A 15622-nucleotide genomic window follows, 5' to 3' on the forward strand; every position below is an offset into this window, starting at 1 on the left:
AAACTAACTAGAGAGGAAAGGAAAGACACTGTCTGCAACCTGCAAAAAAACCTACAAAAATAATGTCCAACACTTTTGATAGCAAAATTAACCCTGAAGTCACTAGAATTCTCCCACTATATCAGCACTCTGAAATATTCTGAGACAGAGCAAAAAGTGACCAAACTAGTAAGGGACAACAAGCAAATTGGCAAAATACTGATAAATAAGAGTGGAAATTCAGCACAGCCCCCAGCCGGGGCTGGCTGACCACACTAAAAAACTGAATAGACCAACAAAATCAAGGGTGAACATTAGCAGAAAAACTTAGCTTTAGATGACTGGAACAGAGCTGAAAACCAAGAGCTGACAAGCCAGAAGGAATCACCAGCAACTGAATAGGGCGTTGGCTGTCTTAAATCCAATCTGAGACTCCTGAGGTCCAATCATCATCCTCATTCTCAGGTGGCAGATCTCCACCGATCAAATCACAATCACTACCTGGAGAACTCACAACTGGTGAACCAGAGAATGAACTCACAACAGTACCCCCCCTTGAGGAGGGGTCACTGAACCCTCATCCACGCCACCAGGCTGATCAGGATGGGCCCAGTGAAAAGCACGAACCAATCTATTGGCATGAATATCGGAGGCAGAGACCCAAGAATTATCCTCCTGACCATAACCCTTCCATTTGACCAAATACTGGAGTCTCCGTCTAACCAAACGAAAATCAAATATTTTCTCTACCTCATATTTCACATTGACTTCAACCAATACAGGGTCAGGAGGTGCTGCCATAGGAACCACTGACTCAACAAACCTCTTCAACAGAGATTTGTGAAATACGTCATGGATCTTGAACGTAACTGGAAGAGCCAAACGAAACGAAACAAGTTTAAGAATTTCCAAAATCTTATAAGGACCAATAAATCTTGGCTTAAATTTAGGAGATGCAACCTTCATAGGAATATTCTTAGATGACAACCAAACCATATCACCCACTTTAAACCGGGGACCAATGGTCCTATGCCGGTTGGAAAATCGCCGGGCCTTTTCCTGAGAGAGTGACAACTTATCCACTACTTGGTCCCATATCTGCTGCATTCTCTTAACCACAGTGTCCACACCTGGGCAGGACGAAGATTCCACTTGCCCTGAAGAGAATCGAGGATGAAACCCAAAATTACAGAAAAAGGGTGACATCAAAGAGGCAGAACTAGCTCTATTGTTCAGTGCGAATTCGGCCAAGGGCAAAAATGAGACCCAATCATCCTGATCAGCAGAAAAAAAAACATCTCAAATAAGACTCCAAGGTCTGGTTTGTTCTCTCAGTCTGTCCATTGGTCTGGGGGATGAAACGCGGAGAAGAAGGGTAACTGGATTCCCAGGCTTTCCAGAATCTGGTAACAAACTGGACTCCTCTGTCGGACACAATGTTCTCAGGAATCCCATGTAACCGAACGACCTGTTGTAAAAACAAGGGCACCAACTCAGCGGAAGATGGCAACTTTGTGAGTGGTACAAGATGAACGATCTTCGAAAATCTATCACAAATCACCTAGATAACAGTCATTCTCTGAGAGACAGGAAGATCATAAAAAAATCCATTGAGATATGGGTCCATGGCCTCCTGGGCACCGGCAAGGGCATCAGCAGCCCACGAGAACAGAGTTTAGACCGAGAACAAGTCCCACAGGACTGTACAAAATTCCTAACGTCATGAGATAAGGCAGGCCACCAAAAGCACTGACTCACCAAATCTCTGGTACCAAAAATACCTGGATGACCAGCCAATGCGGAGCAATGAATTTCAGACATCACTCTCTCCACTGGTCAGGAACATACCATTTTCCCATAAGACAACACTCAGGTTTATCCTCCTGAAATTCCTCCAGGGCACGTCTCAAATCGGGCGAAATGGCAGAAAGAACTACCCCCTCACCTAGGATGGTAGTAGGCTCGGTCACACTAAGGGAATCGGCAAAGAAACTCCTAGAAAGGGCGTCTGCCTTAACATTCTTAGTGCCCGGAAGAAAAGAGACCACAAAATTAAAACGCGTGAAAAACAAGGCCCATCTAGACTGTCTAGGATTCAAGCGTTTGGCCGACTCCAGATAAATCAAATTCTTGTGATTGGTGAGGACCACAACTTGATGTCTAGCTCCCTCCAACCAATGTCTCCACTCCTCAAATGCCCACTTCATGGCCAACAATTCCCGATTCCCCACGTCATAGTTGCGTTCAGATGGGGAGAACTTTCGAGAAAAGAAGGCACAGGGATTCATCTTAGAAGTCACAGGGTCTTTTTGGGACAAAACAGCTCCTGCACCAATCTCAGAAGCATCTACCTCCACCTGAAATGGAAGTGAGACATTAAGTTGCCGTAAAACTGGACGTGAAGTAAATCTCCGCTTAAGCTCCTGAAATGCTGAGACAGCCTCAGGAGACCAATTCAGCACATCAGCGCCCTTCTTGGTCAGATCAGTCAGTGGTTTGACAATACCAGAAAAATTACCTATAAATTTATGATTGAAATTAGCAAAACCCAAAAACTTCTGGAGGGCCTTCAAAGAAGTAGGCTGAACCCAATCATAAATGGTCTGCACCTTGGCTGGGTCCATTTCAATAGTCGATGGAGATAAGATAAATCCCAAAAATGAAATCCTCTGTACATCAAAGAGGCATTTCGATCCCTTAACAAACAGGGAATTCTCCCTCAAAATCCGGAACACAATCCGGACGTGTTCCACATGAGAATCCCAATCACTAGAAAAGATCAAAATATCATCCAGATAGATGATCAAAAACTTATCCACAAAGTCACGGAACATGTCATTCATAAAGGACTGGAAGACAGAAGGGGCATTAGTGAGCCCAAAAGCCATCACCAAGTACTCAAAATGTCCCTCCGGAGTATTAAACGTCGTCTTCCATTCATCCCCGTGCTTGATGCGAATAAGATTATATGCCCCCTGAGATCAAGCTTAGTAAACCAGCAGGCACTCTTAACTCTGGTGAATAAATCAGACATCAGAGGTAACGGGTACTGATATTTAACCGTCATCTTGTTAAGGGAACGATAATCAATACACGGTCTTAATGAACCATCTTTCTTGGCCACAGAAAAAAAACAGCACCTAAAGGTGACGAGGATGGTCTAATATGACCCTTTTCCAATGACTCCTTAATATAGGATCACATAGAATCATGTTCGGGTACTGATAAGTTGAAAAGCCGACCCTTGGGAAATTTACACCCAGGCATCAACTCAATTGCACAGTCATAACTCCTATGAGGAGGCAAAGACGCAGACTTGCTCTCACTAAATACATCAGAAAAATCGGCCAGATAATCAGGAATATTATGAGACTGAGGAGAGGTGGAGAAAACAGAAGCTTCCCTAAGAACACACTGACAACCCCAACTCACCACAGACCCAGATTTCCAATCCAAAACTGGATTATGAGTTTGCAACCAAGGAAAACCCAGAACAATAGTATCATGCAAATTATGCAGCACCAAAAATTTACAATTTTCTTGGTGGTCTGGGGCAACTCGCATTGTCACCTGGGTCCAAAACTGAGGTTTATTCTCCGCCAAAGGAGTAGCATCAATACCCCTCAAAGGAATAGGTGTCCGCAGAGGCGTCATGGAAAAACCACAACGTTTAGCAAAGTCCAAATCCATCAGATTCAACGCTGCTCCTGAATCCACAAAAGCCTTCGTGGAAAACGTAGATAAGGAGCAGATCAGAGTAATTGCCAATAGAAACTTAGGTTGTATTCTGCCCACAGCAAATGTGTGTGCAAAACGTTTCTCTCGTTTTGGGCAGACAGAAATAATATGAGAGGCGTCTCCACAGAAAAAACACAGCTTATTATGCCTTCTAAACTCCTGACGTTACGCCCTAGACAAAACCCCATCACATTGCATAGGTTCAGACGTTTGTTCAAAAGGTGGCAGCACCTCCCGTGTAGTTTTATGTTCACGTAAATGCCGATCAACTTGAATGGCTAATGACATGGAATCATCCAGACCAGAGGGAACAGGAAATCCCACCATAACATCTTTTATGGTCTCTGATAAACGCTTCCGAAAGAGAGCTGCCGATGCACTATCATTCCATGTAGTAAGGACCGCCCACTTTCGGAATTTTTGACAGTATAACTCTGCAGAATCCTGACCCTGGTTTAATGCCAACAGGGTTCTCTCAGTTTGATCAACAGCATTAGGTTCATCATACAACAACCCCAAGGCTTGAAAAAATGCATCCACATTAGTCAGAATAGGATTTTCAGGTGTCAGAGAAAAGCCCAATCCTGCGGATCGCCGCGCAGCAAGGAGATGACAATTTTCACCTGCTGCACAGAGCTCCCCGATGAGTTAGGCTTCAAGGCCAGAAATAATTTACAATTATTCTTAAAATTCAGAAATTTAGACCGATCCCCAGAAAACACATCAGGAGTAGGAATCTTAGGTTCAGCAGCATGTGACTGAATGAGGTAGGTGGAAATTCCCTGCACTTCAGCAGCCAGCTGCTCCACACGATCAGACAATTGCTTAATCTCCATTAGGAAAAAGAAAAAAAAATCCTCCTACGGCCCCAGAGGAAAAAAGAGGAAAAAATATTTTTTAAAAAATTGACATTTTTTTTCATTTCGTTTTTCTTTTTTTTTTTTAACAACTTTTTCCTGCTTTTGAGTACCCTAGAATCTGCGGTATGGCTGGTGATTCTGTTATGAATGGGTCACCGAGGAGAAAAAAGCAAAACAAGCTGTAACAACCCTGCTGGCATCACTGCATGGCCTCCCATCCCCCGCACACCAACTTACTTTCTGCTTCAAGCCATGCTGTGAATTCTGTCTGTTGCCAGCTCTGTGCCTCTGCTATCCATGTTTCCAGACTGTGTGTATAGGGGGGCGGCGCCTGAACTCTCTGGTTCTTATGCAGTCATGGTGCACCTGTGTAATATGTCCCTTACCAATCACCTGGAGCCCTTGACTATTTAGTTTCGCCACTCCCACTGAAACAAGGCCTGTGCAAACTGTCACGCTCGCGCCTTGGCTGAATGGCACGAGCCGGGGGGTTGTGGCCCCACTGTGCCACAAACCAGACTACCTTGGATGGGGCGTAACTATGGCAGCTACCTTGGTCTTCACTGGAGCCTCTGATGGTGAGGTCAGGCTTGTGCGGCAGGTAGCTGCCGGGTGCCACTCCAGGGTGGTGTCTGGCTGTGGCTGCTGATCCCACTCGGGAACAGGACACCTGGACAGGTGCGAGTGACAAGCAGGCTGAGACAGAGGGCAAGCCAGCACGGCTTGGAGACACGGGACAGGCGGGCACGGCTTGGAGACACAGGACAGGCGGACACGGCCTGGAGACACAGGACAGGCGGACACGGCTTGGAGACACAGGAGAGGCGGACACAGCTTGGAGACACAGGACAGGCGGACACGGCTTGGAGACACAGGACAGGCGGGCACGGCTTGGAGACACAGGACAGGCAGGCATGGCTTGGAGACACAGTACAGGCGGGCACGGTTTGGAGACACAGGACAGTCGGGCACGGCTTGGAGAAACAGGACAGATTCGCGTGGTATGAGAAGGGGCAGGTAGGGACCTATTCACACAGCAGGTGTAGGCAGGAGGGAGTGGTGTATGATGGAACAGGATTTGGACCTGTTCACACAGGAGGTGCAGGTATGGATACAGGCAGAAAGGAGTGGAATATGAAGGAACAGGTTTGGACCTGTTCACACAGGAGGTGCAGGTAGGCGGAGCCGCAGGAGTGCGGAGTAGGCTGGGCTCTAAGGGAGCCGGGCAGGCAGAGCGGCTAGGGAGCCGAGCAGGCAGAGCGGTTAGGGAGCCGTGCAGACACGGATAAAGCACAGATAAAGCTGCGAGGGTGCAGATGCACAGATAAAGCTGCGAGGGTGCAGATGCACAGATAAAGCTGCGAGGGTGCAGATGCACAGATAAAGCTGCGAGGGTGCAGATGCACAGATAAAGCTGCGAGGGTGCAGATGCACAGATAAAGCTGCGAGGGTGCAGATGCACAGATAAAGCTGCGAGGGTGCAGATGCACAGATAAAGCTGCACTCTCGCAGCTTTATCTGTGCATCTGCACCCTCGCAGCTTTATCTGTGCATCTGCACCCTCGCAGCTTTATCTGTGCATTGGCTCCCTAGCCGCTCTGTCTGCACGGCTCCCTAGCCGCTCTGTCTGCATGGCTCCCTATCTGCTCTGTCTGCACGGCTCCCTAGCCGCTCTGTCTGCACGGCTCCCTAGCTGCTCTGTCTGCACGGCTCCCTAGCCGCTCTCTGTCTGCACGGCTCCCTAGCCGCGCTCTGCCTGCTCGGCTCCCTAGCTGCTCTGCCTGCCCGGCTCCCTTAGAGCCCAGCCTACTCCGCACTCCTGCGGCTCCGCCTACCTGCACCTCCTGTGTGAACAGGTCCAAACCTGTTCCTTCATATTCCACTCCTTTCTGCCTGTATCCATACCTGCACCTCCTGTGTGAACAGGTCCAAATCCTGTTCCATCATACACCACTCCCTCCTGCCTACACCTGCTGTGTGAACAGGTCCCTACCTGCCCCTTCTCATACCACACCAATCTGTCCTGTGTCTTCAAGCCGTGCCCGCCTGTCCTGTGTATCCAAACCGTGCCCGCCTGTCCTGTGTCTCCAAGCCATGCCCGCCTGTCCTGTGTCTCCAAGCCATGCCCGCCTGTCCTGTGTCTCCAAGCCGTGCCCGCCTGTCCTGTGTCTCCAAGCCATGTCCGCCTGTCCTGTGTCTCCAAGCCGTGTCCGCCTGTCCTGTGTCTCCAAGCCGTGCCCTCCTGTCCCGTGTCTCCAAGCCGTGCAGGCTTGCCCTGTGTCTCAGCCTGCTTGTCACTCGCACCTGTCCAGGTGTCCTGTTCCCGAGTGGGATCAGCAGCCACAGCCAGACACCACCCTGGAGTGGCACCCGGCAGCTACCTGCCGCACAAGCCTGACCTCACCATCAGAGGCTCCAGTGAAGACCAAGGTAGCTGCCGTAGTTACGCCCCTTCCAGGGTAGTCTGGTTTGTGGCACAGTGGGGCCACAACCCCCCGGCTCACGCCATTCAGCCAAGGCACGAGCGTGACACAAGCTAAGTCACAGAAAACCAGAGAGGTTGGTAACTATGCAGATTGCAGATCCCTGATCCTACCACACAACTAGCAGCAGCCGTGGAGCGTACCTACGATGTTCCTAGACACTTCGTCACAGCTGGAGGACTAAATAAAACTTAAGCATGAAAAGGGCAAAACTAACTGCCCCAGAGCAGACCCCAAAGGAATAGATAGCCCCCACACATGTATTGATGGTGAAAACAAGATGAAGGCACAAACACAGGCAGGAAAATAGGCTTAGGAAACGATGGGGTCCAAACTAATTAGAGAGGAAAGGAAAGGAAAGACACTGTCTGCAACCTGCAAAAACCCTACAAAAATAATGTCCAACACTTCTGATAGCAAAATTAACCCTGAAGTCACTAGACTTCTCCCACTATATCAGCTCTCTGAAATATTCTGAGACAGCGCAAAAAGAGACCAAACTAGTAAGGGACAAAAAGCAAATTGGCAAAATACTGATAAATAAGAGTGGAAATTCAGCACAGCCCCCAGCCAACTGAATAGACCAACAAAATCAAGGGTGAACATTAGCAGAAAAACTTAGCTTTAGATGACTGGTACAGAGCTGAAAACCAAGAGCTGACAAGCCAGAAGGAATCACCAGCAACTGAATAGGGTGTTGGCTGTCTTAAATCCAATCTGAGACTCCTGAGGTCCAATCGTCATCCTCATTCTCAGGTGGCAGATCTCCACCGATCAAATCAGCCTCACTACCTCCTGTTACCACCAGAGGGTGTCTGGAAGGAGAACTCACAACTGGTGAACCAGAGAATGAACTCACAACAGTACTCCATAGTTCTCCATACAGTTTAATACACTCCCCATAGTCCTCCATACAGTATATTGCACTCTCCACAGTCCTCCCTACAGTAAAATCACTTTCCATAGTCCTCAATATAGTATAATTCACCCCCATAGTCCTTCATACAGTATAATGAACTCTCCATAGTCTTCCATGTAGTATAATGCACTTACATAGACCTCCGTGCAGTATTATGGCCACCATATTACCTCCATGCAGTATTATGGCCACCACAATACCTCCATGCAGTATTATGGCCACCACAATTTAAAAAAATATACAATACTAATCTATTCTTCTTGTTGTCTTGGTCTCAGCAGCAAGCACTCTGAATCACCACACATCTCATCACAGCGGATTCCATGTAGTGACATTATTGTGCACACTGAGCTGAGAAGTCTGACACCAAGGAACAATGAAGGAGGAGAAAGCATTAGCTGACTCCCTCTTTGATAATTGCCTTCAACTGTATCGGATTCGGATGTTGATACAGTTGAACAGGAGGGGGGTCCGGCGCCTATGCTGGCACCAGGACCTCTTGGCTTATGGGTTCCATAGCAGCCACATGTCCTGCAGCCATTGGCGGTAAACCACTGCCCTCAGATACACATGATAGACCTGAGGGCCATTATTTGGAAACTGGTTGCCTTGGTAGATCATCAGCAACCTTGAACTGCATCAGGATCCATGAACTGACCCTTCTCTCTGTCAAATATGCTGCAGTTGCTATTAACCACTGTATAAAATGGGTAAACTACAGGAGTGACTTAGATGCTATCAGTTGATGAGCTTCACGCACTATCTTGTAGGTACAATGGGCAGTACTCACAAGATCATCCATATGGTAACAATAACCTGCTCATGATTAATATATCCATCACAGAACGTAAGACATGTAGTTCTCCCCAGCAATAAAAACATTAACATGTAACATAGTGAGTCAAATTCTTTTAACATCAAATTGACAAAAATATAAAGCTTGGCAAAGTAAACTTTGTATATTTTAAATATTTACTGAAAAAAATTACGTTTTACAGGTAAAAATACATTGTAAAAAAATACATTGTAAAATTCAAATTAAAACAAAAATGATTTTCATTTTCTTACCTTCCCGATCTTTCTTTGATGTTAGGTTGATGGGCCGTCCTCCATTCACAGCTAAACTGTAAAATAAAACTAACGAATCAAAATAGTACCCTAAGGAGCAAGTAAATTTGTGGCTGTAATATACTGTAGATGTTGTTAACATTTTTTACAAGCCAATAAACAGCAGTTGTGGTTTTCCATATGGAAATGCAAACCATTTTCTATTCAATGCAATATAAGATCTACTCAAGAGTTGATACTGTGGCCTTCTGTCAACTGAATGTACTAACTTAAAGAGACTATATAATCAGGTAACCAGTTAGGGTATGTGAACAAGTTGCAGATTTGCCTGTGGAATTTTCTGAGCAGATTCTTCCTCTCTTGGCAAAAAACGCAGCTGAAAATCCATGTGGATTTGATGCATTTTTGATGTGGATATGATGCGGATTTTCATGCGGATTTGTAGCCTAAATATATATTATTTAACAAAAAAAAAAATTGTGATGTAATTTCCTTGTCCAAACACTTCTTTTACATACTCCATTGAAGACATTAATATCATTATATACCACGTTCACATATAAAGTTTACACAGATATATATATATATTATTCACTTATATTTGTTCTATGTGTGTGAATAATATATATATATATGTATATATATATATATATATATATATATATATATACACACACATACATACATACAGTGCCATGCAAAAGTATTCGGCTCCCTGGAGCTTTTCAACCTTTTCCCACGTATCATGCTTCAAACATAAAGATACCAAATGTAAATTTTTGGTGAACAATCAACAAGTGGAACTTAATTGTGAAGTTGAACAAAAATTTATTGGCTATTTTTAATTTTTGTGGAAATTCAAAAACTGAAAAGTGGGGCGAGCAATATTATGCAGCCCCTTTAACTTAATACTTTGCTGCGCCACCTTATGCTGCGATTACAGCTGCAAGTCGCTTGGGATATGTCTCCATCAGTTTTGTACATCGAGAGACTGAAATTCTTGCCCATTCTTCCTTGGCAAACAGCTCAAGCTCAGTGAGGTTTGATGGAGATCATTTGTGAACAGCAGTTTTCAGCTCTTTCCAAAGATTCTTAATTGGATTCAGGCCTGGACTTTGACTTGGCCATTCTAACACCTGGATATGTTTGTTTGTGAACCATTCCATTATAGATTTTGATTTATGTTTGGGATCATTGTCTTGTTGGAAGACAAATCTCCGTCCCAGTCTCAGGTCTTTTGCAGACTCCAACAGGTTTTCTTCAAGAATGGTCCTGTATTTGGCTCCATCCATCTTCCCATCAATTTTAACCATCTTCCCTGTCCCTGCTGAAGAAAAGCAGGCCCAAACCATGATGCTGCCACCACCATGTTTGACAGTGGGGATGTGTGTTCAGGGTGATGAGTTGTGTTGCCTTTACGCCAAACATATCATTTGGCATTGTTGCCAAAAAGTTCGATTTTGGTTTCATCTAATAAGAGCACCTTCTTCCACATGTTTGGTGTATATCCTAGGTGGCTTGAGCCCCTGAAGAAGTGTGGATGAAACACGAGTTGGGGTGGAAGGACGCGGCACAGTCTCCACATACCATGTAAGTTAGCTTATGCTGGGCTCAAGTTTTGATGTATATGGGCTATTGTGCAATAGATGGTGGATCGGTAAATAGAACGGAGTAATCTTGGGATACTCTGGGTTATTGGTTGCCTTTTAATATTTCCCCTTTTGCACTTTTCACTTCAGTAGATTTATACATAGTACAGCGTATCTCATATGATAGTATGAATAATGGAGCAAGTAGCATGATGTGTCTCTCAATGTATGAGATTACTATTGATTTGGAAACTGATTAAATTGAAGTCAATAAACTCTTTCTATGATATTATTGAGAAGTTTGTGTTGATTCTGGCCACTTCCCTTACGGGGAAATTTTGTGGTATGGACAGGTTTGCAATGACTATATATACACTCACTGGCCACTTTATTAGGTACACCTGTCCAACTGTGTGTTAAGACTTAATTTCTAATCAGCCAATCACATGGAGGCAACTCAGTGCATTTAGGCATGTAGACATGGTCAAGACAATCTCCTGCAGTTCAAACCGAGCATCAGTATGGGGAAGAAAGGTGATTTGAGTGCCTTTGAACGTGGCATGATTGTTGGTGCCAGAAGGGCTGGTCTGAGAATTTCAGAAACTGCTGATCTACTGGGATTTTCACGCACAACCATCTCTAGGGTTTACAGAGAATGGTCCGAAAAAGAAAAAAAATCCAGTGAGCGGCAGTTCTGTGGCCGGAAATGCCATGTTGATGCCAGAGGTCAGAGGAGAATGGGCAGACTGGTTCGAGCTGATAGAAAGGCAACAGTGACTCAAATTGCCACCCGTTACAACCAAGGTAGGCAGAAGAGCATCTCTGAACGCACAGTGCGTCGAACTTTGAGGCAGATGGGCTACAGCAGCAGAAGACCACACTGGGTACCACTCCTCTCAGCTAAGAACAGGAAACTGAGGCTACAATTTGCACAAGCTCATCGAAATTGGACAGTAGAAGATTGGAAAAACGTTGCCTGGTCTGATGAGTCTCGATTTCTGCTGCGACATTCGGATGGTAGGGTCAGAATTTGGCGTAAACAACATGAAAGCATGGATCCATCCTGCCTTGTATCAACGGTTCAGGCTGGTGGTGGTGGTGTCATGGTGTGGGGAATTTTTTCTGGGCACTCTTTGGGCCCCTTGGTACCAATTGAGCATCGTTGCAACGCCACAGCCTACCTGAGTATTGTTGCTGACCATGTCCATCCCTTTATGACCACAATGTACCCAACATCTGATGGCTACTTTCAGCAGGATAATGCGCCATGTCATAAAGCTCGAATCATCTCAGATTGGTTTCTTGAACATGACAATGAGTTTACTGTACTCAAATGGCCTCCTCAGTCACCAGATCTCAATCCAATAGAGCATCTTTGGGATGTGGTGGAATGGGAGATTCGCATCAGGGATGTGCAGCCGACAAATCTGCGCCAACTGTGTGATGCCATCATGTCAATATGGTCCAAAATCTCTGAGGAATGCTTCCAGCACCTTGTTGAATCTCTGCCACGAAAAATTGAGGCAGTTCTGAAGGCAAAAGGGGGTCCAACCCCTTACTAGCATGGTGTACCTAATAAAGTGGCCAGTGAGTGTATATACACACACACACACACACATATACAGCTCTGGCAAAAATTAAGAGACCACTGAAAAATTTTCAGTTTGTCTGATTTTTCTCTTTATAGGTATATTTTTGAGTACAATGTAAATTGCGCTTTTATTCTATAAACTACTGACAACAACATGTCTTCGAATTTCCAACCATTAAATTTTGTATTTATTTTCAGAAAATGAGAAATGGTCAAAATAGCAAAAAAAATGCAGTGCTTGCAGACATCAAATAATGCTAAGAAAACAAGTTCATAATCATTTAGAAACAACAATACTAATGTTTTAACTCAGGAAGAGTTCATAAACTAATATTTTGTGGAATAATCATGATTTTTAATCACAGCTTTCATGCATCTTGGCATGCTTTCCATCAGTCTTTCACAACTGGTTTTGGGTGACCTTATGCCACTCCAGGTACAAAAATGTAAGCAGTTCTTCTTGGTTTGATGGCTTGTGACTATCCATCTTCCTCTTGATTACATTCCAGAGGTTTTCAATGGGGTTCAGGTCTGGAGATTGGGCTGGCCATTACAGGGATTTGATGTGGTGGTCCTTCATCCACTCATTGATTCACCTAGCTGTGTGGCATGGCACATTGTCCTGCCAGTAAAACCAGTCCTTAGAGTTGGGGAACATTGCCTGAGCAGAAGGAATCAACTCTTTTTCCAGGATAACCTTGTATGCAGCTTGATTCATAAGTCCTTTGCAAAGATTAACCTGCCCAATTCCTGGCTTGGTATAGTATCCCCAAATCATCACCGATCCTCCACCAAATTTTGCAGTGGGTGCAAGACACTGTGCTTTGTACGCCTCTCCAGGGCTCCGCCTAACTATTAGATAACCAGGTGTTGGGAAAAGCTGAAAATTAGACTCATCAGAGAAGATTACCTTACTCCAGTCCTCTATGTCAAATCCTTAAGGTCCTTGGCAAACTTCAGCCTGGCTCTCCTTTGCTTCTCATTGATGAAAGGCTTTTTTCTACCTTTACATGGCTTGAGCCCTGCCTCTAGGAGCCTGTTATGAACTGATCTTGCTGTGCACTTCACCCCAGCTGCCCTTTGTCATTCCTTTAGTAGGTCACTTGATGAGTGACATTCAAATAAAATGACAGTCATCCCGGTCAGTGGAGTCATTTTCGCCCTTTGCCGGTCTGTAGCTTCGTTGTCCCCAATGTCTGCTGCTTGACCTTGTTGTAATGGACTGCCGACTTAGAAATTTTAAGGATGGAGGCAACATGACGCTCACTGTATCCCTCTGCTAGTAAAGCCAGAATCAAGCCCTTCTTTTCCTCACTCAAGACTTTTCTTTTCAACTCCTTTGGCATGGTTAAAGGCTATTTTTTCACTCCTATTTTGGGATATTACTAGTACTTGTTTTGCCATCCAGCATGTCCATATTGCAAGAGGATTGTGAACCCCACAGCAGTTTATTTTTTACACTTTCCTTCATTAAATAAGATTTGGTTCAGGTTTTCACCTAATCAGAAGCATATTAAGTAGAATGAGGTGTACTCTGGTTCCAACTGACACTGGAATGGAATGGCTGTCAGACATGTAGAGAAGCTGATTTTTATAAAACTGTGCAGTGGTCTCTTAATTTTTGCCAGAGATGTGTATATGTATATATATATATATACATACTGCTCAAAAAAATAAAGGGAACACTATTCCATTTGCAACAGGCTGTTTGTGTTCCCTTTATTTCTTTGAGCAGAATACATATATGTATATATACACATATATATACATACTAGCTGAAGAGCCCGGCGCTGCCCGGGCATAGTAGCTAACTATGGTTAGTTATAGAAAATTATAATTATCCTCCATCCCATAGTCCCGTGCCCATATACCCATCATACATATCCACGATCCCATAGGCCCGTGCCCATATACCCATCACACATCCTCCATCCCAAAGTCGAGTGCCCATATACCCATCACACATCCTCCATCCCATAGTCCCATGCCCATATACCCATCATACATATTCTCCATCCCATAGTCCCATGCCCATATACCCATCATACATATTCTCCATCCCATAGTCCCATGCCCATATACCCATCATACATATTCGCCATCCCATAGTCGAGTGCCCATATACCCATCACACATCCTTCATCTCATAGTCCCGTGCCCATATACCCGTCATACATATCCTCCATCCTATAGTCCAGTGCCCGTATACCCATCACACATCCTCCATCCCATAATCCCGTGCCCATATACATATCCACCATCCCATAGTCCCGTGCCCATATACCCGTCAAACATATCCTCTATTCCATAGTCCAGTGCCCATATACCCATCACACATCCTACATCCCATAGTCCCGTTCCCATATACCCATCATACATATGCTCCATCCCATAGTCCCGTGCCCATATACATATCCTCCATCCCATAGTGCCGTTCCCATATACCCATCATACATATCCTCCATCCCATAGTCCGGTGCCCATATACTCATCACACATCCTCCATCTCATAGTCAACCATTATGACATCATAATGAGCGGCGGCGGGGCTTGCAACCTTTGATGACATCAGTGTTGCCATGGCAACCATTGTGACAGCATGAGGGGCGGGGCTTGGCGCACACACTGCTTCCCCAGTATGCAAATAGGGGAATTGTGACATCACAATGAGGGGCGGGGCTTGACGCGCACACACTTTTTCCCCCAGTATGTAGATAGGGGCAAAATTGTTTGGTGAATTGGAATGCACGGGGTTAAAATCTCACCTCACAACATAGCTTAGGACGCTCTCGGGGTCCAGACGTGTGACTGTGCCAAATTTTGCGGCTGTAGCTGCGACGGTGCGGATGCCAATCCCGGACATACAAACAAACATACACACACACACATACACACATACACACATGCACACTTTGAGCTTTATATATTAGATATATAGATAGACAGATATATAATACCAAGCCCGATGTTTAGTAATTAACATAATAAAATGGTACATGAAGAGTTAAATAAATACACACACACACGAAATCTGCGTGAAACAGAATCTGTTTAATTCAAAAAAAAAATTGCGTGTGCTCCAAGTGACTGGGGGGCAGATGTTTATAGCATGAGAAAGGGGTAGTACCCATGGATCTTCTCAGGTTATTAATATCAGCTCACAGCTGTATACTTAGCCTTTACTGGCTATTAAAATAGGGGACCCCAAAAAAATGACATGGGGTCACCCTATAATTAATAACCAGCAAAGGCTATGCAGACAGCTGTGGGCTGATATTAATAGCCTAGGAAGGGGCCTTGGATATTGCCCCCCCGGCTAAAAACGTCAGCCCTCAGCCACCCCAGAAAAGGCGCATCTCTAAGGCCTGTTTCACACTTGCTTTTTTTTGCAGCGC

The 15622-nt window shown here is 44.9% G+C and overlaps 1 protein-coding gene across 3 annotated transcripts in view; it reads right to left on the reverse strand.

Moving 5' to 3' along the window:
- Positions 1 to 15622, reverse strand: part of LOC141057362 (ankyrin and armadillo repeat-containing protein-like) — a 140798-nt gene that overhangs the window by 37834 nt on the left and 87342 nt on the right. For all 3 annotated transcript variants that reach the window (XR_012222031.1, XR_012222030.1, XM_073553945.1), the window contains exon 3: positions 9048 to 9103. Coding sequence is in view for 1 of the 3 variants with exons in the window: in XM_073553945.1 (XP_073410046.1) it covers positions 9048 to 9103 (56 nt within the window). In the remaining 2 variants the exon portion in view is untranslated. The remainder of the gene's footprint in view (positions 1 to 9047; positions 9104 to 15622) is intronic.

Source organism: Dendrobates tinctorius, unplaced genomic scaffold (assembly GCF_039654945.1).
Source record: "Dendrobates tinctorius isolate UK_male_01 unplaced genomic scaffold, ASM3965494v1 ptg000204l, whole genome shotgun sequence".
NCBI classification, from domain to species: Eukaryota; Metazoa; Chordata; class Amphibia; order Anura; family Dendrobatidae; genus Dendrobates; species Dendrobates tinctorius.